This window comes from Galleria mellonella, unplaced genomic scaffold (assembly GCF_026898425.1).
Source record: "Galleria mellonella isolate WM207_F2 unplaced genomic scaffold, CSIRO_AGI_GalMel_v1 utg63, whole genome shotgun sequence".
In the NCBI taxonomy this organism is placed as follows: Eukaryota; Metazoa; Arthropoda; class Insecta; order Lepidoptera; family Pyralidae; genus Galleria; species Galleria mellonella.
In genome coordinates this window covers 8,106-31,545 of record NW_026442130.1, presented here as the reverse complement: position 1 = coordinate 31,545, position 23,440 = coordinate 8,106, and the positions used below count along the sequence as shown (strand labels likewise).

At 36.9% G+C, this 23,440-nt stretch overlaps 1 protein-coding gene across 1 annotated transcript; it reads left to right on the top strand.

Annotated features, from left to right (window-relative positions):
- The first annotated feature begins 4,137 nt into the window (after positions 1 to 4,137).
- Positions 4,138 to 21,842, top strand: LOC113521770 (zwei Ig domain protein zig-8-like). The gene is made up of 8 exons (XM_052899930.1): positions 4,138 to 4,395; positions 17,992 to 18,153; positions 18,759 to 19,060; positions 19,160 to 19,237; positions 19,328 to 19,411; positions 19,610 to 19,744; positions 20,337 to 20,550; positions 21,019 to 21,842. Exons 2-8 carry the CDS (start codon positions 18,075 to 18,077, stop codon positions 21,147 to 21,149), a joined length of 1,023 nt encoding a protein of 340 aa, XP_052755890.1. The 5' UTR covers positions 4,138 to 4,395; positions 17,992 to 18,074; the 3' UTR covers positions 21,150 to 21,842.
- The last annotated feature ends 1,598 nt before the right edge of the window (positions 21,843 to 23,440 follow it).

Below are 23,440 nucleotides of genomic sequence, written 5' to 3'. Positions count from 1 at the left end.
TATTTCTCCTACTACATGTGAGGTAAACTATAAATCGAAAACGAATATAAATAAAACGTATGTTAACGAAAGCAATAAATTTGCTTTGCAAAATGTTAACTTTTAAATCATTTCCAAGTCTTTGAAAACAGTTTTGAATTCAATAATTTTTCGAAGTTAGTAGTATTTGAAGCCATGATTACAGCTTTCAAACTGAAAGCCAGAATTTGTTCTAGTTTCGCAAATGTTAAAACTCTCAAAATCTTGAGTTTCAGAACTAAAAACGAACTTTATTTTATTCGCGGTTGTATAGCAGCAGCGTATTCTCTATTGTACAGTTACGGATATAAATCGTTTTTAATTTTAAACGTTCAAAGACGGGATTATATCTATTAAGTCTTACAAACAAACTTCGCTTTAAGAAAGATAGAACCTTATCCAAAACACTGATATAGGTACAATAATCTTCTTACTCTCTAGATCCGCGTCTATATTTAAGGTAATTTTGCCTGTAGCCACAATGTAACATTTATTCATATCAATCAGCTACAGTGACCCTTTACCATAAGACGGGCTGTATGCTTGATTGCTACCTTTGTGGTAAAAAAAAAATCGATACGGCCGTTTCTCGACCGCTACGCGTTTTTTTTTTTTGGCAATATTTCTTACATATCTATACTAATATAATAAAAAGAACAGATTTAAATGGTTTATTTACTACGCCAATTATAAAAATAATAAATGTAAGGTAAAACACCACAGTGGAAGCGTTTCATAAGGAAAAAATTCTGTCAGTCGAAGAGGACTAAGTTGGCATCAGCTTCGAGACTTCTCTCTAGATAAATCGGCAGTTCTTCCTCAAATCGTATATGCTCGTAGATAAATACATACTCTTTATTGTTTCCTCCAAAAGACGCACACACAGTTCTTCAGGGCACATATAGTTTAAAACTTGCAATCACATATACGAGTATTTCACAGGAGCAAGCGTCCGCGCACACGCCTCCTTTTAGTCGTATTTTTATGATATTGAAATTAAGTTGGAGAGAAAACAATATTGTAAACAATCTGTGTTTTATTATAAGACGATTAAGGCTTTATTTTGAACAATCAATTCATTTGTAAGAAAAAAAGTCATGACACTGATATTTTATATTGTTGAAAATACACCAGAGGGGATACTTTGTACAAAAGTCACCTGCTTGGGTATCTCTATCTCAATCGTGTTTCAGCTGTGAAACAGTTGTATTTGTATGGCTGTGTTTCCGTTTGAAGGGTGGGATATGGCAGTGAAAATATAAGATACAGAGGTTTAGTCCTCAAAAATGGCAACGTATAAGGAGTATCATACGCTACACGTTATACTCGTTATGTACACGGTACTATTCATGTCTATATATGACAGTTACCACTTTCTATCAGATGGGCCGTCAATATATTTGCTACTTCAAGTTGCATGAAAACAATTTACTTTTGTTAATAGTCAATAGTATTCAATAATTCTATCGGTTATACTAAATATTACGCAGCGTCATGTAGACTCAAACTAAACACACTGTGCACTAGTACTACTTGTAGACAATTGATATAAATACATAAATATTCGTAGTATTTTTTTTTAATAGATACATATTGTACATAGAAAACACCCAGTCAGATTACCAATAGCTGTCTGTTTATATTGGTTTGGAATCGAATATGCGACCAAGACAATACGATGATTTGTACTCGTAATTTTTTTTAAACAACTTATAATGGCAAACAAATGAATTATAATTAGTAATGTAGATTGAGAATCCCATTGCTAGCAATATACCCAATCAGATCGACCTCCACGCGGTTCCCTCTAGAAATTAATTATAGTTAAGTTATATAATTAAGTTGTAATTAATTCCTGATGAATTCATCGTGATAGACTAACTGGCCTGTTTTCATTCTCATCTATCACCCTTCACTGGTGCTCCGCCAGCGTATACCGTTAGCGCAGGCGGGGTTACCATTCCATTTTCACCATAAAAAAATACAAATACTTGTATTGTGCAAAAATAGAACCTGCGGCCATAGGAAAGTTAAACTATGTTAAATCGCTACACTACCAAGTAGTGCTTGAAGGTACTTCAAATGATAATCGAGTATTCGGCAGCCAAGCAGTCAGTTCACTGCGCTTGTAGGCATACCTAACGATGACAGAGAAATGTCGCATCACTCACGTATTGTTGACCCTCGTACCCACAACACTGCAGAATAACATTATAGTACAAATAAGTGCCTTGTATTTTATTTATCATATCTCAACTTTAAAAGCGAAATCTCGCGCGCGACGCAAGCAAATAATTATACCGAAAAGTCGAATGCACTCTTGCAAAGAAAGATAATTTTCTTAAATAACAAATCGTGAGCATAAGGGATTTTATCGTCAAATGCACTTCAACGATGAAGCCTATATACTTTTAACATAAGTTAATAGTCTTTACCTACACTTTTCTGAAGTATATTTAAAAAAATATGTTTTTCTCTATGCTATATCTTTGCTAATTTACAATCAGTTTCGAAGATTGCTTTTTTTTTAAATTCAAATGATTTTCTGTATGTTTGTCCCTTACTAACTGTGTCTGATAATATTTGGCGTCGGTTTTCATATGAAATAAAATATTAAATTAACAACGTAGAGCTCGCTTCGCCAAAGAACTTAGTTGTAAGTAGAGGCGCGTGTCGCGGCGCGGCTCGCGTGCGGCGTGGTGGCGTGGTGGCGTGCGGCGCGCTGTGGTTGCTCTGTTTTAAACGCCGGGCGGTGCTGTGACGTCACCGGCTCTCGTCCCCCACCCCCCCACCGCCACGGCCACGCATCCCAGCTGCCTTCGTTTCAGCGTTACAGTCGATAAGGGTGTCGGAGTGAGCCAGGGGACGGGAACAGTTTCGATATTTATAACAAGTAATTTACAACACGAGAGAATTGCAGTTCGTTTTTTTCTGTAAACGAATCATATAGTTCAGTGTATATAAAGTTGACCATACTATCACGTAATACAATATACAAAATGTAGGCGAATTGAGAACCTTTTCCTTCTTGAAGTTGAACAAAAATTACATTACCGACCAACCCAACTATAGCTACATATTTATTTCGCAGCAGGACAAATGCAGGTATAGCCACGTACGCAGCATTTATTTTTATTCAGAATTAAAATCTGCGTAGACGATGTTTTATTTGTCTAAACTCATTACAATGAATAAACTCAATTATAAAAAAAAAAAATTATATTTAAACTATTACAATCTTGAAATATAGAGGGAATTTGCTACAATAATTTAGCTCAATCATCAGCGTCCACGACATTCGCTTTCGACGACCGCCGTGGGTGACATATTATTTTTTTGTAATGCATGATAATGTAATGATAACCTAGCCAGTGCTAACAACATACGCTGGCGTAAGTATCAGTAAGGGTTGATAGATGGGGGTAAAAAGGCCATTTAGCCCATCGTGATGAATTCACCTGGAATTAACCACGATAATTTCCAGAAGCGACCGTAAGTCGCTAGATAAACTATATTTTTAGCAAAATCTCAATTAAACAGCCTTCCCTCCTCCCCCCTTCTTCAGACCAAGTGGTAGACACATTCCTTTGCTTAAATGAAGTCCCAGATTCGATAACGGTCGATTCAAATCAGGAATAAGTTTATTCGGGTCTCGGTGTTCTGGATTATGTTCCCTGATGTTCTTTACCTTAGTTTCCCATAGCATGAAGTGTTCTAGTATATAAAGATCAGAAATTTGGTTAAATTTGGTTAATTCTTATTGGACAGGTTTAAACGTAACGTCATCATTATCATCATTATATCAGCCTGTATCTGTACACTACTGAATATAAACCTCACCCTTAGGGGGTTTTGCCAATAGTTGTCACGTTTGGCAGGCGAGTTCGTATTCGCAGTTAGATTTTGAACATGTTTTAACAGGGATGCTGCTGCCCATCCTTTGACATAAACTTAACGTGGAAGCCAATAAACACCAGATAATAACCAAATTGACTTAACTCCGATCACGAATACTTACCTTCTATTGTGAGTAATCTGAAAGAAAGTGCTGTATTCGAGTTTGGCCCTCGGTCTACGCGGCGAGTTTCAGTTTCGTGCGTCTCCGCGGCCGGTCGCGCGACATCGGCTCAGTAGTGGAGCGACCATCGCGCGGTACGTTTCGTCCGCCGCGCGTCCCCGTGTCCGGCACGCACCGCGCCGCCTCGCGCCGACACCGCCGCGGCCGCTGCCGGCTCCGCTCGCGCTAAACTTGTGCTATGTGAACCGTGCCTAGTGTACACCCGAAACATATGAATCTATGGATTGCCAACTACTTTTTCAACTTTATTTAAATTGCCTGCACTAGTTCCTGAATGTGATATGATAATACGTGGGCAGGTAATTGTCTTTAGAGTACTTCAAACTTGTTTCCGATAACAATAGTATATATACGCATACTGTTGATAATTAAGTAATACTTTTAATTTATAATTATTATTCTATTCTTACTTAATTATAAATATTTTTCTACATTTATTTTAACCTTCGCACTATAACAAAACATAGACTTGATTTAATAATTCATAATTACAAGTCAATAATTATGTTACCTATACTTACTTTAATATATATTTTTTAAATTCAACCAGTATCTATTTATATTATCTCTTAATTAAAAAAGAAATTTTATGTACAAGTCATTAATTAGTGGCACCTTCTACTCACATCATGAGTCTTCTCTTTCACTATTTTTTTTTTTAAATATATATTTTAAACAAATAAGACGTGAACAGATATAAAGTACGTAACTTATAATGAAATATAATTATACTGTGATGGTGCTATTATTACGATACGTACTTATTAAAAATTAAGTAATGGAAAACGATTTATTTGTCAATAGCACTTGTTATCTACTAGAAATTGTTACAATTCCAATGTCGGTCGTCCAACATCAACTTAAACCCAATTAAGAACATTTTAATTGCACACTTGCGTTGGAGTCCGGTTTACCAGTGTATAAAACACTATAATTTTTGTATAAGCTTTCATTAAACTTTGCTTGTTCGTATCTTCTTATCTATCTTCTCTCCTTCAAATTTTGTTCAGAAATCCGTAATTAAACGGTACAAATCGAACCCTTATCGTCTTACTTTGTCCATCTGTCACAACAATACCTACTTCAGCAAGCACAACTGCATCATTAGTTTGCGAAGTAACAATTGAAATAGTTCTCAAATTTACTTATCGAAGGTTACAGCAAATGATGAAACATAAATAAGGAAATATTTTCAAAGGGTATCATAAAAGTGACAATAACAAGAAAAAGTTTAGAAAATTATAACCCGTCGACGGAGAAAATAATATTTAGCACGAGTATATTTAAAGGTGGAATAAAAATCGGTAAAAAAACTTTTAAGTTAAACGGTTTTATTTTATGTGCACTGAAAACTACAAAATAAATAAATAGTTACTTACCTATCAACCTACGTAGGTGATCTCGGTCATTAATATCTCTGATGGTAGTGGTTGTCATAGCATGAACTATGTCAGCGGCCGAAAGGCAGTTCATGAGAGAACACTGACACCAGGGTTTGCTTGGTAGGTAAACTAAGCAGCCCACACTATAACAAGTAGGTATTTTGACCTTGTAGTTCAGAAATATTTTAGTACTAGGCAGAATAGCTTTTAGGCATATTAGACTAAAATAAAAACGTGGGGCCCATTAACTATTTCTGTATTACTTTCTACTATACTAAGTGTGGATTGCATTGACTTATTATAATCGTCATCATCATCATCCTAGCGGTTTATCCTGGTCGCATCCGAAACCTCATAGCTCCGGAGTCCAGGGTCCGCTGAATCGACTTACTATAATCGTTACTGGAGGTTTTGACCATCAATAACCAGCCGTTACGGCTTCACCAGCGAACGCCGAGCTCATGATCTACCAAAGTATAAGATATGCTCTGCTATAGGTATGATTTCAGAGGGGCCCCACGTTTTTATTTTAGTCTAATATGCCTAAAAGCTATTCTGCCTAGTACTAAAATATTTCTGAACTAGAAGGTCAAAATACCTACTTGTTATAGTGTGGGCTGCTTAGTTTACCTACCAAGCAAACCCTGGTGTCAGTGTTCTCTCATGAACTGCCTTTCGGCCGCTGACATAGTTCATGCTATGACAACCACTACCATCAGAGATATTAATGACCGAGATCACCTACGTAGGTTGATAGGTAAGTAACTATTTATTTATTTTGTAGTTTTCAGTGCACATAAAATAAAACCGTTTAACTTAAAAGTTTTTTTTTTTACCGATTTTTATTTTCTTGTTTTTAGTTTTTAGTAGTGAAATTGTTTACCGAATATTCCTCATTCTATTTAATTCATTCGGTGCATCATTATTACATGGTTTCTTACCTGATAATTTAGTACAATCTAATTCCTCAATACATAGCCCTTCCAGAGACTTGACTCGACTTAGAGCCACGTACGCTTGTCCTTCCTCAAACCATTTTGAGCCCAAATATACTACTGCATGGTCGACGGTGCTGCCCTGCATTTTATGGACGGTGAATGCTCATGACCAAACTAAGGGCAACATCCTTTTTTCAGCCGTACCATAATTGAATTTTGCTGGAAACTGTATGGCTTTAAGGTAAATAACGTGCATGCCGTCTGTGCCAAAGTCAATTAAAACTGATGATATATCTGTTTCGTACATTTGGGTTCGACGGAACTGAGACCAAAAAATTTCTGTAATGTGGCCTATAGCGTCATTTACCAATCCTTTTGTAACGTCAATGTTGGGCCGCAACATTACTTTTGCACCTACAAATATTTCAAGTACTAATGGTAAGCCTCCAGTCTTATTTATATTTGTTGGTATTTTTTGTTTATTGTTACCATGTTGTTCCCACAATTAAGGGGCATTTTGACGGTCGACCCCCCCCCCCCCCCCCCGCAGTCCAGTAAAGGGGCAAGGCTTAATATACAACAAGATGCGCCCAATCTTGAGGGGGAAGCGCTTACGACATTACATTTTTATCCACCCTAATGGCATACAGTCCTCGGCACGTTTTAACCTATTACCTTAACTTGGGTGGTATAACTACCGCTTACTAACGAGGTATCTAATTACCTATTTTTTTTTTATCTGCCCCTCTAACGTCACACAATCTTAGACGCAACTGTTCTCGATACGACTAATCATGCCCCCACCTAATACGCCATTTTGTAACAGCGTCCATCTTGAATTTGAAATTTTGACATAATGACAGTATTCTGCAGTGTAGTCCTATTATTTGATACCCATATTGTGGTGGTTGTGGAAAAATATGTACCTAGTCCGCCATATGGGAACGGCGTCCATATTGAATTTTAAATTTTAACATAATCATCGTGTTTTACTAGTATAGCCCTTTCATTTGATACCCATATTGCGGGGGTTAAGGAAAAATATGTAATCCGCCATTTTGTATCGGCGGCCATCTTAGATTTATAATGTTATTGATTTTATTATATTGTATTGTCATCTAAATTAAATGTGTGTACCAAATTTCAGATCAATCTGACAACGGGAAGGTGCTTAAATTCCAATTTCTAATTTTGACCCAAATAAATAAATACCGTACAGGTCGAGCTAAATAAAACTGTTTAAAAATAAAAAAATACAAGAAATAAAATAAATAAAATTGCCAAAATAAGAAACCATTATTATGTTCATATAAAATGTAGGGCACGTCGGAGATACCTAGACAATAATGACGAATTGGTTGACACTATAAGTTCGACAAAATCGGATGAGCACAGCTGCGGTGGAAGAATTTATAAATATATTAGTATACATTTATAAACTGTTAGTATATATAGTTATATTGTATCATAAACCGCAGGAGTTTGTTTATTTGAACGCGCTAATCGCTGAACTACCGGGCGGAATTGAAAAATTCTTTTTGTATTTGATAGTTCGTTTCTTGAGGCCATATTAAAGGCTATGTTGTTGGCAACTTGGTCAGCCGGCCTTTTTTATATATTTGTATTTTTTTTTAAATATTTTTAACACTTTCTCTGTTAGTTTAATTATAAAAATTTTTTTTTTTTTTGTAATGTCGGTTTGTATTGCTCTTCATTCACAGGCTATTTAACATCACGATATGACCACGTATCTAATATATATTTATACAACAATTAGTAATATATATTACTGACTGCTGTCCACGCTGTCCTCTTTCAGAAATCCTCTCCTAATTCCGTAAGCATTACGTTATAAAATAAACCTGTTCCAAACAGCCTTAAGCTTAATTTTTGGCTTAAGTTTTGGCTGTGTATTGACGGTCAGTCAGAACAAACGATTTCATAAGTATAGATTGATAAAAACCCCTTACGGTTTGGTATCGTCATAGTTGAGTAAAGATCAAAGCGGCCACACAATTCCGAAAGAGGTATCAAAATGAAAAGACTTACTTGAAATGTCTTCAACAATCCAAAATAGTTTTAATGTTTTTATCATACATGTAAATGTAGGTGAATAGAGATGTTTCTACATTTTTAAAGACTTGCCGACGGGACTAGACCTTAAACCCGTATGCCTGAGGTGTCTGAGCTGTTGTCTTTTCAAATACCTCGCATAAGGGATAATTACTATAAATATCTCCACTTATTGTAGCGTAATATGAGAAAAAAAAAGATTGTTTACAGTAGACTATTTTTACATATGTTTTGAGTTACTCGTACATCGCGTTTACAAAATTTTTTTTTTTTTTTTTGGAAAGTATTGAGACTGTACTTATAGTAGTGTCGTTGCATTTGTACTTATAGAACATAGACACGGAGAGGACTCTCAGCTTCAACGTATGATTGATGATACTAATTCTAAAGTAATAGTAATAGTTCATTGCGCCGGTAATGGGCGGCGCGGCGGACCGTCTCTCGCCTCTGCTACTCGTATCTCTGCGGAACACTGGATTGCGAGTTTGATAACATCGGTATCCACAATCAAACTTCACGGAATTAAGTTATTATACTAGACGAATAGATGCGAAAATTGCCATAGTTTGTAAACTCAAAATGCAAGCAAACCAGCCAGTTTTCTGTTAATATAGCAATCATGAAACAACTAGTCTAATAATTAAAGATTACGAACTGCTACTACTTACTAAAAAAACGCCGTCAATTGTGACAAATCTTTATTATGAGTATTTTCTCAAACATGCTTGGAAATTTGAGCATTATTTTGATAACCTTCTTCGAGATAAATCGAACTTGCGGTACTGGTCGAGCAGCGGCCGGCAATAGTTGTATGAAAATCCATATCTGTCGTGTTTAGCGGCCAAATAAATTACTATGTAAAATCATATTTGTCGTGTAATTTAAAAATGGAACGATCTTCTACTCTGCAACATGGCGATCAAAGAGGTAACTTATCAAAGGCTTAATTCAAATTTCGAACTGGCTTGCACATAGAAAGCTGTTTAGTGAAAAAAAATAATACTTTGGCGCGTAAAAAACTATTGTTATTAGCTGTTCGTCAACTTCGTCATTGGTTTTAAATACTTTTGTATTTGACAAAATGAATTCAAGTGAAGACAATGAGTGTAATGAAATTATTTTAACGCCACCTGAAATTCAAGAGGCAGCAAGAGCCGTAGTAAACTTGAACCGCCAAAACTTGTTGCCGCCAAAATCTAAAGAAAAATATTTGAAAATCTATGAAAATTTTGTTCAATGGAAGAATGAAAGAAAATAGAAATCCTTATCCGAAAATGTTTTTCTGGCTTATTTTGGCGAACTCGCCAAGAAAGTGAAGCTTACAACGCTTTGGGTCATCTATTCAATGCTAAAATGCACAATTTTAATGAAACATAACGTGAATTTGAATAATTTCCGCGCATTATTTGAGAAAAGTACTATACAAGCCTTGGCCGCAACTAGGCATTGATGGACTCACATATGTGTGCCTCGGGTTCCCCTCGGCCCACATTCACACGTTCGTCCATCAATGACTCTCTTGCCGGCCGCTACAGTAATGTACTATACCTCTCTTTTAATCTAAAACTGAACCAATTTTGACAAAATTTCTATGGGATCGATCTGTAAGTATATTTTTTTAGATAAAAAAATCTGAAAATAATCTAAATAGGTTTAGAACTGACGGAGTTATGGAGTGTCGAACAAAAATACGAGCGAATTTTAAACTTCCTTTTTTTTTAAATAATTTTGATAAAGAATTAAAAAAATTCATATATGAAGCCATAGGCGTATTTAAGGAGATAGGGAAGATGGATCTGATAGGACGTTCACACGCTATCATGTAAGTGGAACTGAAAGATGAGAGTACATATGCATCTTTTCTTAGAAGCCACTCTGGAAAACAGTGCTAGGTACACAAATGTACGGAACGGTTATTAATGCCTTTACCTTATATTGTAAAAAAAAAAACAAGTTGATGTGACCACAGAGACAGCTTTGTAGCCTTATGTAGAAGTTTGCCTAGAAAAAAATTTAAAATGTCTTATTTTTTGCTTTAAAATCCTCGTATGTATGTGTATAAAACACATTATATTGTCCAAAGTAATCCTATAATAATATTATCTAAAAATTCGAGAAAACTTGATAAACCCAAAAGACTGTTAAGCTACTTATTACTTAGATATTTTACAGTGCAAATTGTGAGTAAAAATTACGTGTGTCAACAGTGCTTACTAAACATATACGAGTATGCGATATATTTTGAACTTAGATTCATCATATCAGCTTTTAACTATCCACTGCTGAACATAAGCCTTCCCCTTGGGGGGTATTGCCAGTAGTTGCCACGCTTGGCAGGCGGATTGACAACTGCAGTTAGGTTTGGAGATGTTTTAAGAGAGACGCTACTGCCCATCCCTCGCTCTCCTTAGTGCCTGTTATGACACCCAGGGGAAAAGAAGAAGTGGCCTATTCTATGCTGGGACCACACGAACGAATATGGGAAAACATCGGCAGGGAGCTCATTCCACAACCTGAGTGTTCGTGGGAGGAAACATCTCTGAAACCGCGCAGTACGCGACCATTGAGGTTGTAGGACATGAGGATGGATGGTAAAAAGTGGCTGTGGGCATCATATTGAACAATTCCTCTGAGCACAATCCATTGTACAGGCGGTAGAACACGCAGAGTGAAGCAAAATCTCTCCTAAGACTTAAGGGTTCGATACCGCTTGTGAGCCTGGGATCATCGACAATTCTCATAGCTCGTCGTTGCAACGAGTCGAAAGGTTCAAGCTGGTATTTAGATGCTCCAGTCCATAAGTGACAGCAATACTCCATGTGGGGCCGGATTTGCGATTTGTACAGTACTTATTCTTTATTACCTATATCAAATATTTTTCTAGAAAAGAGAATATTACAAATTTAGTCAATTAAAGTGAACCCTTTTTTTCTCTTTCTTACGTGATGACTCGTTAAAAGATGTTATTGAAATCTTCAAGACGTTGTCAGGGTGTATGACGGCGTGTTTATCTTTTCTTGTAACATTCATTGCTACTTCACCTTCAAAAGAACCTCCTGCATATATAAAACATACAAATGCCTCACAGTCGATTTCCTGAGACGTACACAACACAACACAATACCTGCGAACATTGCGAAATATATTTTAATATTTTGTTCCAAAAATAAACTGACGTCTTAGCTAAAGATACTGTTCTGCGTAAAAACTCAATATTTCTATCGTGGCAATATTAATGTGGATCCCACACGCTAATTTACCAACAACCAGGAACTACATCCTGTTGGCTCCAATAATAAATTGTAATCTGAAACGGTGTACAATTGGTTAAGATATAAACTTTTAAAATATTTGTGGTCCAGTATTATATAATTCCTTAAAATTATTTACTTCATTTCATACTGTATAATTATGTTAAAGCCAATGCTGTGAATACCTTTTAAAGGCATGTGCATTAATATTGCTTTATATTCAATGTTTGTTATATGTGTTATAATGCAATATGTTGTTGTTGTTCCTTTAAACAAATAAAGATATAATGCAATATGTTGTTGTTGTTCCTTTAAACAAATAAAGATATTATACGTTAGTAGAAAAAGAACATACGACTGTATTGAATAGATATCTTATTCCTTTTAAAATTATTTGAAAATAAGCTCAGTTTGTAAATCTGACAAGCCTGGCCTGTATGTAACTGTCTTACACAAATAGCTCTGTTTGGGACTACAACAGGCGACACATTGTTAAGTGACGTCCATGGTACTGCTCAGGTCTTTAGATGACGGCTATTACTTTCCATCGAGAGGGCCGCCAATTTTTTTTTTTTTTTTTTTTTTTTTTTTTTTTTTTTTTTTCTTGTTTTATACCGCTTTAGTTCCTTAAAAGAGAGAAAAAAAATTTTTTTTTTTTTTTTTTTTTTTTTTTTTTTTTTTTTTTTTTTTTTTTAAAGTCGTCTATTGTCCGTGCTGACTCCAAGGACATAGATTTGCCAATAATATAGTGTGGAAAACTACTGTTAATAATTAACGAATTTTTTTTTTTTTTTTTTTTTTTTTTTTTTTTTTTTTTTTTTTTTTTTTTTTTTTTTTTTTTTTTTTATCATTTATAAGTTTCCTCTTGTCGGTGCAACTAAATCATGCATCTTCTTCCAGCCAGCTCTATCCCAGGCTATATCCTTGACCTCCTTATACGACATGACACCTAGTGTTTCTTTTATCTGTCCCATGTAGTTATTCCTCGGTCTTCCTCTTCCTCTTTTGCCCTCTATTTTTCCTTCTACTATATATAAGGTGGCCCAGCATTTTGCCTCTTCTATTCTCTATTATTTTAATTAATGTTATTTTCTCGTTCACTCTTTTCAAGACTTTCTATGTCTATATATATTCGCGCTGATTTCAAAAACAACTGAATGGACTTTCATGCGATTTTCACTTATCAAGAGAGTCATTCTTAAAGAACGTAGTTGTGTAAATTGTTTGAAATATGACGTATATTGTGGGAGATATCGAAAAAAAAAAAATGAAGCCGTCTAGAAGCTTTCGTTAAGAAGGCTGCCTAATCCGTTCGATGTAACAAAACAATGTATGATGGGATTGTTTCTCTTGTATAAGTCTACAAAAAAGTCCCGATGGCATATGTCTATCTTTTGAGGATAGCATACTATATCCATGTAATTCGTACTCGACGCAAAAATGCAATATATATGCTATACTACTATAATTGTTTCTATTTTATGTGAACTTATTAAATGAACTAGTGCAAAAGAAGGAATCTACGAAATAAAATCATGTTCATCACACGCATGGTCATCAATGCAATAGTACGCTAATATTGTTCTCAGTGGGGAAAGACCCAAGCCCAGCGTGGTGGTCGGTAGGTGACATATCTAAAGTCGATTTTCAATAAAATTTAAATATTTTACACTATCTTGTATTAGGAATGAACGAGAGATATCACTCTATCGTCTCCACCCTATATTGATGACTGTAAAGTACACTATACAGTAGATATTTTATGGTGACTGAGGAGCGATATGGTGTCAACGGCCGCGAGGAGGCAGGTACCGGCACAAGTATACGGCACCTCGTAAAAAACACATCAATCTCGACCGCAGCCAGCGTATAGGCAATCAATCACAGGCATTAAGTTTACGGCGTCGCGTCCCGTCCACCGGCCGCCGCGCCCGTCGCCGCCCGCCGCCCGCCGCCCCTGTCCTTCGCTGCTTATTCACGATAACCCTTTCATGTCACCGCACATAAAAATACATAGATCTCCTAAACGCTAATGTCGTGTCCCCGCGCCCCGCCGCCCCACCGCCCCGCCACCCCTCGTGCAATGTATCTTCATGCTAAAACTGTGTGTGTTTAATGTTAAATGGCTTAACAGTTTACTCCTAACATTTTTTTTTTTTTTTTTTTTTTTTTTTTTTTTTTTTTTTTTTTTTTTTTTTTTTTTTTTTTACCTTCTTCAGTATATCTCAAAAGTAAACTTAATTATAAACATTTTTGAATGGTCAATTTTTATCTTCCAGTTCAGAATACAACTTCAGTTGAGAAGAACAGACAAGAAATTGAGTTCTTGCTTTTCTTTCAAACAAAAGTTGAGTTTATAAAAAAAATGACTATATGAAATGGAATGGATGGATGGATGGAATGAATGAAATGATTATATCATAAACTTCATAATGATAAAAGACAAACAAGAATTCTAAAACAGACTAATCGCTGCTAGAAGCACTCGTTCACGAATATGACGGATGGGCAGCCATCGTTGTGTTCAACTACACTCCTCGCAAAAATTAAGGGAACATAAAAATTTTTGAAATTTTTGGGTGATTTTCAACAGGCTGCATTTCAGTGAAAAATGATCGTACAGGAAATTTAAAAAAAGAGTTTTGAAGCTTGAAAACTCTAGTTTTCAGATTTTTTGGTGAAAAAATTTTTTGAGCTCCGGTTTCCATGCAATTCTTAAACAAAGCTGAAAATAATTTTTTTCTAAATTTTCTAGGTTTCGTTTTTCACTCTATGGGCATGGAAAAATTTTTTCGAGCTACTCCATTGTATAGGTCTCTTAGCGTGTTTATTCAGCTTCAAAAATCGCTTTGGATGGCTCAATTACGACCATTTGTCTCCGAGATATCGAACTTTGAATGCAAAAGCATCCTTTTCCATTCAACTGCTAATATCTCTGGAACTACTGGTCGCACAGCAAGCGGGCGCCGAGTTTCTTTATCTGCATAAAATTTCCAATTAAGCACAGTCAAGAGTTAGTGAAGAAAAAATTTTTTTCCACCTCTAACATTGAATTGAAAAAAGTGGAAAAAAGTGACTTTTTCTCCTTTTTTGGTTACTTGGCTGTATCTTCGCTAATATGGGCGGGAAAGCTAAGGTTTGAGGAGAATTTTACAGTCTATTGTTCCTTAAAGAACCCCCTAAATCCCTGGAGCGATTGGTTCAACGGTTTTTCCCGGACCAATTGATTGAAATTTTGGAAAAAATAAGGGAACAAGGTTTTTGTCCCTTAAACTCAACCTAATCCATTCAAAAATAAATAATTTCATTTGTTTTTCACTTTTTACTCAATTTTTTGTTTTTTAAAAATTCATTATCAAAAAAAAATCGAAAAAAATCAAGAAAATTTTTAAGAAAATTTTTTTTTTCAAAAGTCGAAAAAAGTTTACAAAAAATTTTTTTTTCGTTTTTAAGGAAATCAAAGTTTTTGACAAAAACTTTGATTGATGATCGATTTACCGCCGGCATTAGCGTTACCCAAAGCATACCACGTGGAGGTTGCACGGTCGGATTTACGCTTCTTTTGTGCTTACGCACGTGTTTATGATATGGGATTCTTCAGAAAAAATGAGACCCTGTGGTTCGTCAGCTCCGCAGTATTTCGTGACTCCAAACTCATTTTCTGAAGAGTGTGTGTGTTAGTGTTGTGTAAGTAATTTTTAGAAGAAATGAGACCCCGTGGTTCGTCAGCTCCGCAGTATTTAATGACTCCAAACTCATTTTCTAAAGTGTGTGTGTGTGTGTGTTTCTCCACGTGGTATGCTTTGGGTAACGCTAATGCCGGCGGTAAATCGATCATCAATCAAAGTTTTTGTCAAAAACATTGATTTTCTTAAAAACGAAAAAAAAATTTTTTTGTAAACTTTTTTCGACTTTTCAAAAAAAAATTTTTCTTAAAAATTTTCTTGATTTTTTTCGATTTTTTTTTGATAATGAATTTTTAAAAAACAAAAAAATGAGTAAAAAGTGAAAAACAAATGAAATTATTGATTTTTTAATGGATTAGGGTGAGTTTAAGGGACAAAAACCTTGTTCCCTTATTTTTTCCAAAATTTCAATCAATTGGTCCGGGAAAACCGTTGAACCGATCGCTCCAGGGATTTAGGGGGTTCTTTAAGGAACAATAGACTGTAAAATTTTCCTCAAACCTTAGCTTTCCCGCCCATATTAGCGAAGATACAGCCAAGTAACCAAAAAAGGAGAAAAAGTCACTTTTTTCCACTTTTTTCAATTCAATGTTAGAGGTGGAAAAAAATTTTTTCTTCACTAACTCTTGACTGTGCTTAATTGGAAATTTTATGCAGATAAAGAAACTCGGCGCCCGCTTGCTGTGCGACCAGTAGTTCCAGAGATATTAGCAGTTGAATGGAAAAGGATGCTTTTGCATTCAAAGTTCGATATCTCGGAGACAAATGGTCGTAATTGAGCCATCCAAAGCGATTTTTGAAGCTGAATAAACACGCTAAGAGACCTATATAATGGAGTAGCTCGAAAAAATTTTTCCATGCCCATAGAGTGAAAAACGAAACCTAGAAAATTTTGAAAAAAAATATTTTCAGCTTTGTTTAAGAATTGCATGGAAACCGGAGCTCAAAAAATTTTTTCACCAAAAAATCTGAAAACTAGAGTTTTCAAGCTTCAAAACCCTTTTTTTTAAATTTCCTGTACGATTATTTTTCACTGAAATACAGCCTGTTGAAAATCACCCAAAAATTTCAAAAATTTTTATGTTCCCTTAATTTTTGCGAGGAGTGTATATTATAGGGAGGGCAACGCTCCGGCCCACCGCGGGGCGCCACCCGTATGGACATTATAATGAGCATGACTTGTTAAACATATCGATACCAACCTGAATGTGACAGACCAATGTACCCAGTCATTACAAAATTATTATATAATTTAATAAATGGATGTCATTTTTTTTTTTTTTTTTTTTTACCTTATTCTTCAGTATATCTCAAAAGTAAACTTAATTATAAACATTTTTGAATGGTCAATTTTTATCTTCCAGTTCAGAATACAACTTCAGTTGAGAAGAACAGACAAGAAATTGAGTTCTTGCTTTTCTTTCAAACAAAAGTTGAGTTTATAAAAAAAATGACTATATGAAATGGAATGGATGGATGGATGGAATGAATGAAATGATTATATCATAAACTTCATAATGATAAAAGACAAACAAGAATTCTAAAACAGACTAATCGCTGCTAGAAGCACTCGTTCACGAATATGACGGATGGGCAGCCATCGTTGTGTTCAACTATATTATAGGGAGGGCAACGCTCCGGCCCACCGCGGGGCGCCACCCGTATGGACATTATAATGAGCATGACTTGTTAAACATATCGATACCAACCTGAATGTGACAGACCAATGTACCCAGTCATTACAAAATTATTATATAATTTAATAAATGGATGTCATTTTTTTTTTTTTTTTTTTTTTTTTTTTTTTTTTTACCTTATTCTTCAGTATATCTCAAAAGTAAACTTAATTATAAACATTTTTGAATGGTCAATTTTTATCTTCCAGTTCAGAATACAACTTCAGTTGAGAAGAACAGACAAGAAATTGAGTTCTTGCTTTTCTTTCAAACAAAAGTTGAGTTTATAAAAAAAATGACTATATGAAATGGAATGGATGGATGGATGGAATGAATGAAATGATTATATCATAAACTTCATAATGATAAAAGACAAACAAGAATTCTAAAACAGACTAATCGCTGCTAGAAGCACTCGTTCACGAATATGACGGATGGGCAGCCATCGTTGTGTTCAACTATATTATAGGGAGGGCAACGCTCCGGCCCACCGCGGGGCGCCACCCGTATGGACATTATAATGAGCATGACTTGTTAAACATATCGATACCAACCTGAATGTGACAGACCAATGTACCCAGTCATTACAAAATTATTATATAATTTAATAAATGGATGTCAATTTACAACAATTAGTGATGCCGCATGAACATGCGTGTAGGCGACGCTTATCACTTTCAATACAAAATATTGTAATGATATAAAAAGCTTCATGCAAGAGAGACCTTATAAAAAAAAAAAATTGTATCCGTTTTGAATGAGACCTTCGTGCATATTTACCTAATGATGCTTAAGTTAATTGTATCATACATTGAACGTGAGCACACATACTCCATACAAGTGGCAATATTAATATAAATAGTTAATTAATTGTATAATTTGTTTCCAGGTTGCAAATGTAATGCGAATGGCGCCCGTGTGGTGCAGCGGTGCAGTGGCGACGTGAGGCCCGGCTGCAGTGCTGTACGCGCGATGGTGCCCGCCCTCACGCTGGCGCTGGTCGCCGCGCTCGCCGCCGCCGCCGGCGGTGGAAACGTCGCCGCTTACCATGGTACGCTTTATTTATTTATTTATTTTTTTTTTTTTTTTTTTTTTTTTTTTTTTTTTTTTATGTAGATATATATTTTTATATAAATTAGAATAGTAAACAAGCTGACGGCGCACCTGATGGTAATTTTAACCGTTGTCTATAGACACGAACAATACTATGGACATAATAAAGTATACTGGGGCACACATAATATTCTTATGCGTTGTCATTTCTGAAAACTAAAGTATTATGTCTCTGTAACCTCATTGCCAACCCTATAACTTCATTGCCAAATCCTGCCCTTCATAGCGGAAATACGAATGGAACAGTAACAAAGCAGACGACTTTTGTATAAAGTCTCTGTCTGGTAAAACATAAACTGTGTACTCTACACGTTTGAGTACGGTGTTTACATGGAAATCGCATTGTAACTATACTATGATATTCAATTTAGTATATATACATATATTAGTTATATATGTTACTTTATTCTATGTTGTTTATAGGCGACGCGACGTTTGTCGCTTTCCACTGGCTAATCATTGCTGCATTAATCAGCTACTCGGTAATCAGTACTACTAGTTACGCTTTATTGACCAATGACCGCTGTAATTGTGCGCGCACAGAGCACCTGCGTCGCATCAGAAGATCGTCAGTAGTGGCGGTGGAGCCGAGTGAAGTGGCGGGCGGCACGGGCGGCACGGGCGGGCCGCCGGGCACCGCCGACATGGTGCTGGACGAGGTGGACGTGGCGCAGATGGCCGAGATGGCGGAGGTGCCGGCGTGGCGCGACCTCTGGTACGGCTCGCTGGACGCGCTGCACATCCTGCGCGAGCCCACCATCAACAACACCCAGGAGGACGTGCTGGTGCAACTAGGCGCCGTCGCCTTCCTGCATTGCCCTGTACGCAACCTCGGCGAAAGAGGAGTCAGTATTACGTTCTCACTCACATTACTCACTATACAATTATAAATTTTCAATTGCATTGTAAGTTATATAAATACATATACTTATATCTTATTCCAGGTGTCGTGGGTGCGTCGTCGGGACTGGCATATCATCAGCTCCGGTGTCCTCATGTACACCAACGACGAGCGCTTTCAAGTAAACTACCACTTACTATATACAGTTGACTTATGTTGCCAACTGTTGTCCTATACTTGTTGCTAATCAAATTACAAAAACTGTCGCCAGGTGCTGCACAGCGAAGGCTCCGACGACTGGATCCTGCAAATAAAATACGTGCAAAAGCGCGACAACGGCACTTATGAGTGTCAGGTACGTGACACACATTTAACAAGATATATATCATAATGACATAAATTAATATGGAACTATCGAGGAATAAACTCTCTTGATTACAAATGGAATATTTTAAGATCAGTATGAAATTAGCGAACATATTTACGATCTCGTTAAAGCTATATACGTATACTAGACATGATTGCATGGTCGCGTGGCGCGCGGCATTTGCAGGTGTCGACGGGGTCGGGCACGCTGTCGCGGCTGGTGCACCTGCACATCGCGGTCCCGGAGGCGTTCATCCTCGGCGCCGACGAGCACCACGTCGACGCCGGCTCCACCATCAACCTCGTCTGCATCATTGAAAAGGTATGCTGATAGTAGCATCACACTCGTAAATGTTTTACCGGATCTTCGAATCTTATTCTAGGCAGTGAGTCTGTGGGTTAGCAGTGAGTCATGGGTTAGTAAATGGTAGCATTACAAATTGCTTTTTTTTTTTTTTTTTTTTTTTTTTTTTTTTTTTTTTTTTTTTTTTTTTTTTTTTTAAGGATAAAACAATCGTATTGTTTTGTGATCTCTTCTTTACAAATGTTTGTTTATCATCTTTGGGAGAGTACAATAACAAGACATTTTGTTTATTTATTAATAAAGTTTCACACTTGATAAATTTATTTTAGAGTACAATTTGTAAAGTGTGACGACTAAAAATCTACTAATGCCATCTAGTTACGCATCAGAAAACATTCTTAATAGTTTATTCAATTTTAACAACTAGAAATTGTTTGCTTTCACTTAAAATTTTCCTTTAGTAATATTAATTGAATGAATGGCATTTTATAGTGAAGATACTTCTTTTGTTATGTTGTATGTATGTGTGTGCGCTTGTATTGCCTGCGCGATGTCGCCGTCAATTCTTATCTTTATATATTTGAGTTGCGTTGTTCCGCGTCGAGCGCAGAGCCCGGTGCCGCCGCAGTACGTGTTCTGGTACCACAACGCGCGCATGATCAACTACGACGCGGCGCGCGGCGTCACCGTGGTGACCGAGCCCGGCCCCAAGACGCAGTCCACGCTCGCCATCCGCGCCGCCGGCCCGCAGCACTCCGGCAACTACACCTGCTGCGCGGCCAACACCGAGCCCGCACACATCTACGTCTTCGTCTCGGAGGGCAGTCAGTATCACTCTACCCACTCGCTACCTATCACCTACCCTTGAGGGGAAAGGGATTGTTAGTAATGGATTTTAACTGACCCATTGCATTGTAATGGATTTTAACTGACGCAGTTCCCTTGGAAACCATCGTGAATAATTCTAGTGGAATGTGCCGGGTATTGACTCGAATACATTGTAAATACTCGAGTACTCTGTATACAGAATTCGAATACATATGTCGATTCTTTACGGTACTCGTACACTACTCATATGTTTATTTACATTTCAGCATTATATTATTATTATTATTCTCCTTAACTACCAACAGAATAAGTACTCGGTAACCCGAACACCTTCGAGTACTTGGTTTGAAGGATGGTAAATGACTAAATGATAAAGATTGCTTACCATCCCCCCCCCCCATACCTCCTCCTGTATAACTATACAACGAATATTATAGGACTTAAATTATTAATATTTGTTGCAGGTGACAAGATGGCAGCGACGCTCAGCCGCAACACGAACGCGTCGCAGCAGGCGGCGGCGGCCAGCCCGAGCGCGCTGCTGCTCCTCGGCGCCGCCGCGGTGCTGGCGCGCGGCCCGCCGCCCCGCCGCTAGCCACGTACACGTACACGTACACGTACACGTACACGTACATAGTGCGCCCGATGTAACACTGCACGTGTCGCACAACTCTATTCATTGCAGCGTCCGTTATTCTTTATGTACATTACGCAAAGTTATTGGACGTGATGATGTGTCGATATCGTTACTGGTAAGCGACGACGACGACGTTCAAACACCGGTGATACGATTGTTGTTATACATTTCGTTGCTCACGAAAAAAGAGGTTGTTTAATAATTTACTAAATTATTATGTTTTACAAATTATTAGGACTTCAAATGGTATAATTGTATAAGTGAAATATTGTACATATAAATACATACAAAAACAAATGAACGTTTCATTCTCTCCAAGCAAACCTGCGCAGTGTCTACGACTGTCGATCGGTCTGTGATGACTCGGAAGTGCGACGAGCGCTCCGTGGACGTTGGTGGAAGTTGAAAGATTTATAGCAATCATGATGTTAAGAATTATTGTTTACTGTTAAGATTTTACGACTCGAACACTCGCCTTTTGGGCAGGCGGTCGATCAAATAAATAAATAAATGTATGTATATTGTAAATACCTATTCTCTATTTGTAGAGACTATCTTTATACTCTCTACCGGATCCTACTTGTAAATACAATGGTTGATTAAATATTACGATGATATTATAGTTGTATAAATAAATTAATTATATGAAGAAATTCGTGCATTATTTTTTTTTTTTTTTTTTTTTTTTTTTTTTTTTTTTTTTTTTTTTTTTTTTATTTTTTTTTTTTTATAATTTTTTTTTTTTTTTTTTTTTTTTTTTTTTTTTTTTTTATCCTTAAAACTATTATTTATCCGTATCTACTTGACAAATCGTACGTAATCATACGTACATAATAATACTTTACATTTCTAGTTTTGTCACAAGGCGGTCGTTTGATCTGAATATCCACAAAGCCATGTGGTCCCGGCCACTAAGCCAATAAGCCACCTCTTCCTCTTAAAAAAAAAAAAAAAAAATAAAATAAAATAAAAAAATAATTTACTAAGGGGGGGCGAGGGACAGGCAGCAGCGTCCCTTTTAAAACATCTTTAAAGCCTAACTGCAGTTGCCGATACGCCTGCCAAGCGTGGCAACTACTGGCAAAATCACCCTAAGGGGGAGGCTTATGTTTAGCACTGGACACACTAGTTAAAAGCTGATGTGATGATTCACAAATCAGTCGTAAGATATACTTCCAACATAATTAGACTAAGTTTTAGAATAGGTAATTTAGCAGCTGCTTCCATGAGCTAATATAATACACAAGAATACATCAAACCACCAAAGCCTTTTATACGTGAATTAAAAGATTGTGATTCTAAGACTACCACATATATACATGGGTCATATACATCTCCCAGGGCCATTGGGGCAATACCTTCCCACAGGCATCTCCCCGGCCCCAGTGGGCAAGGAGGAGAGGCGGAACTGGGCGCGCCTCTCCTGCACTTTCCCACTCCCTTTCCGATGCCATGTCGCAGAAGGCGAGCACCACTTTCCATGATTTCTCACTGCTCACCATCCGCCGAATCACGGCGGGCAGCGACAGATCGGTTTCGACAGATCGGTTCCTAACTACCGCGGACGAGACAACGCTCATAGGCATACGCTGGGCACTTTTCAAACTTTTGCTCCGCCGTGTTCTGGTCCGCTCCACAAGTATAGCACTCCTCCGTCGGTTCTCTGCACGCGACATGACGAGTACCTGAGACAAGTTGTCCGAAAGGGTAACCCAATTTCCAATTCGAAGTAAACCAACGCGACGAATCCAACTCGGCTGGAAAGCATTCGGAAAACTACGCCATATCTTTTCATCTAATAGACATTATTTGTCCAGCAGTGGACAAATAATGTCTATAATTAATTAATGACGATTACAAGACAACGCAATATATACATTACCATCGCGCTATCTGCAATTCTCATCATCATCATAGGTCTTCTTGCAATTCTCTCATACATTACTTGCGGTGCTCCATAACAGATGGCGCCATCTGCAATTCAGTTATGGATAACTAGCGTGCTCCGTAACAGATGGTGCCAAACGCCAACCGCCAGTGCGACAATGTAAATAAAAAAAAAAAAAAAAAAAAAAAAAAAAAAAAAAAATTTATTCACAAGGCTCTATTGCAGTTATAGATAATAACTGCAATAGAGCCTTCTACAACTCTACAATTCTCTCATACATTACTTGCGGTGCTCCATAACAGATGGCGCCATCTGCAATTCAGTTATGGATAACTAGCGTGGCGTTTGGTAACAGATGGTG

Bases quoted from the DNA above. Each gene is read 5' to 3' on its own strand.
- LOC113521770 (XM_052899930.1), top strand. From the start codon at position 18,075: ATGGTGCCCGCCCTCACGCTGGCGCTGGTCGCCGCGCTCGCCGCCGCC. The intron at 18,154-18,758 runs GTACGCTTTATT...GTGCGCGCACAG, and splicing joins AAACGTCGCCGCTTACCATG to AGCACCTGCGTCGCATCAGA. The intron at 19,745-20,336 runs GTATGCTGATAG...CGTCGAGCGCAG, and splicing joins TCGTCTGCATCATTGAAAAG to AGCCCGGTGCCGCCGCAGTA.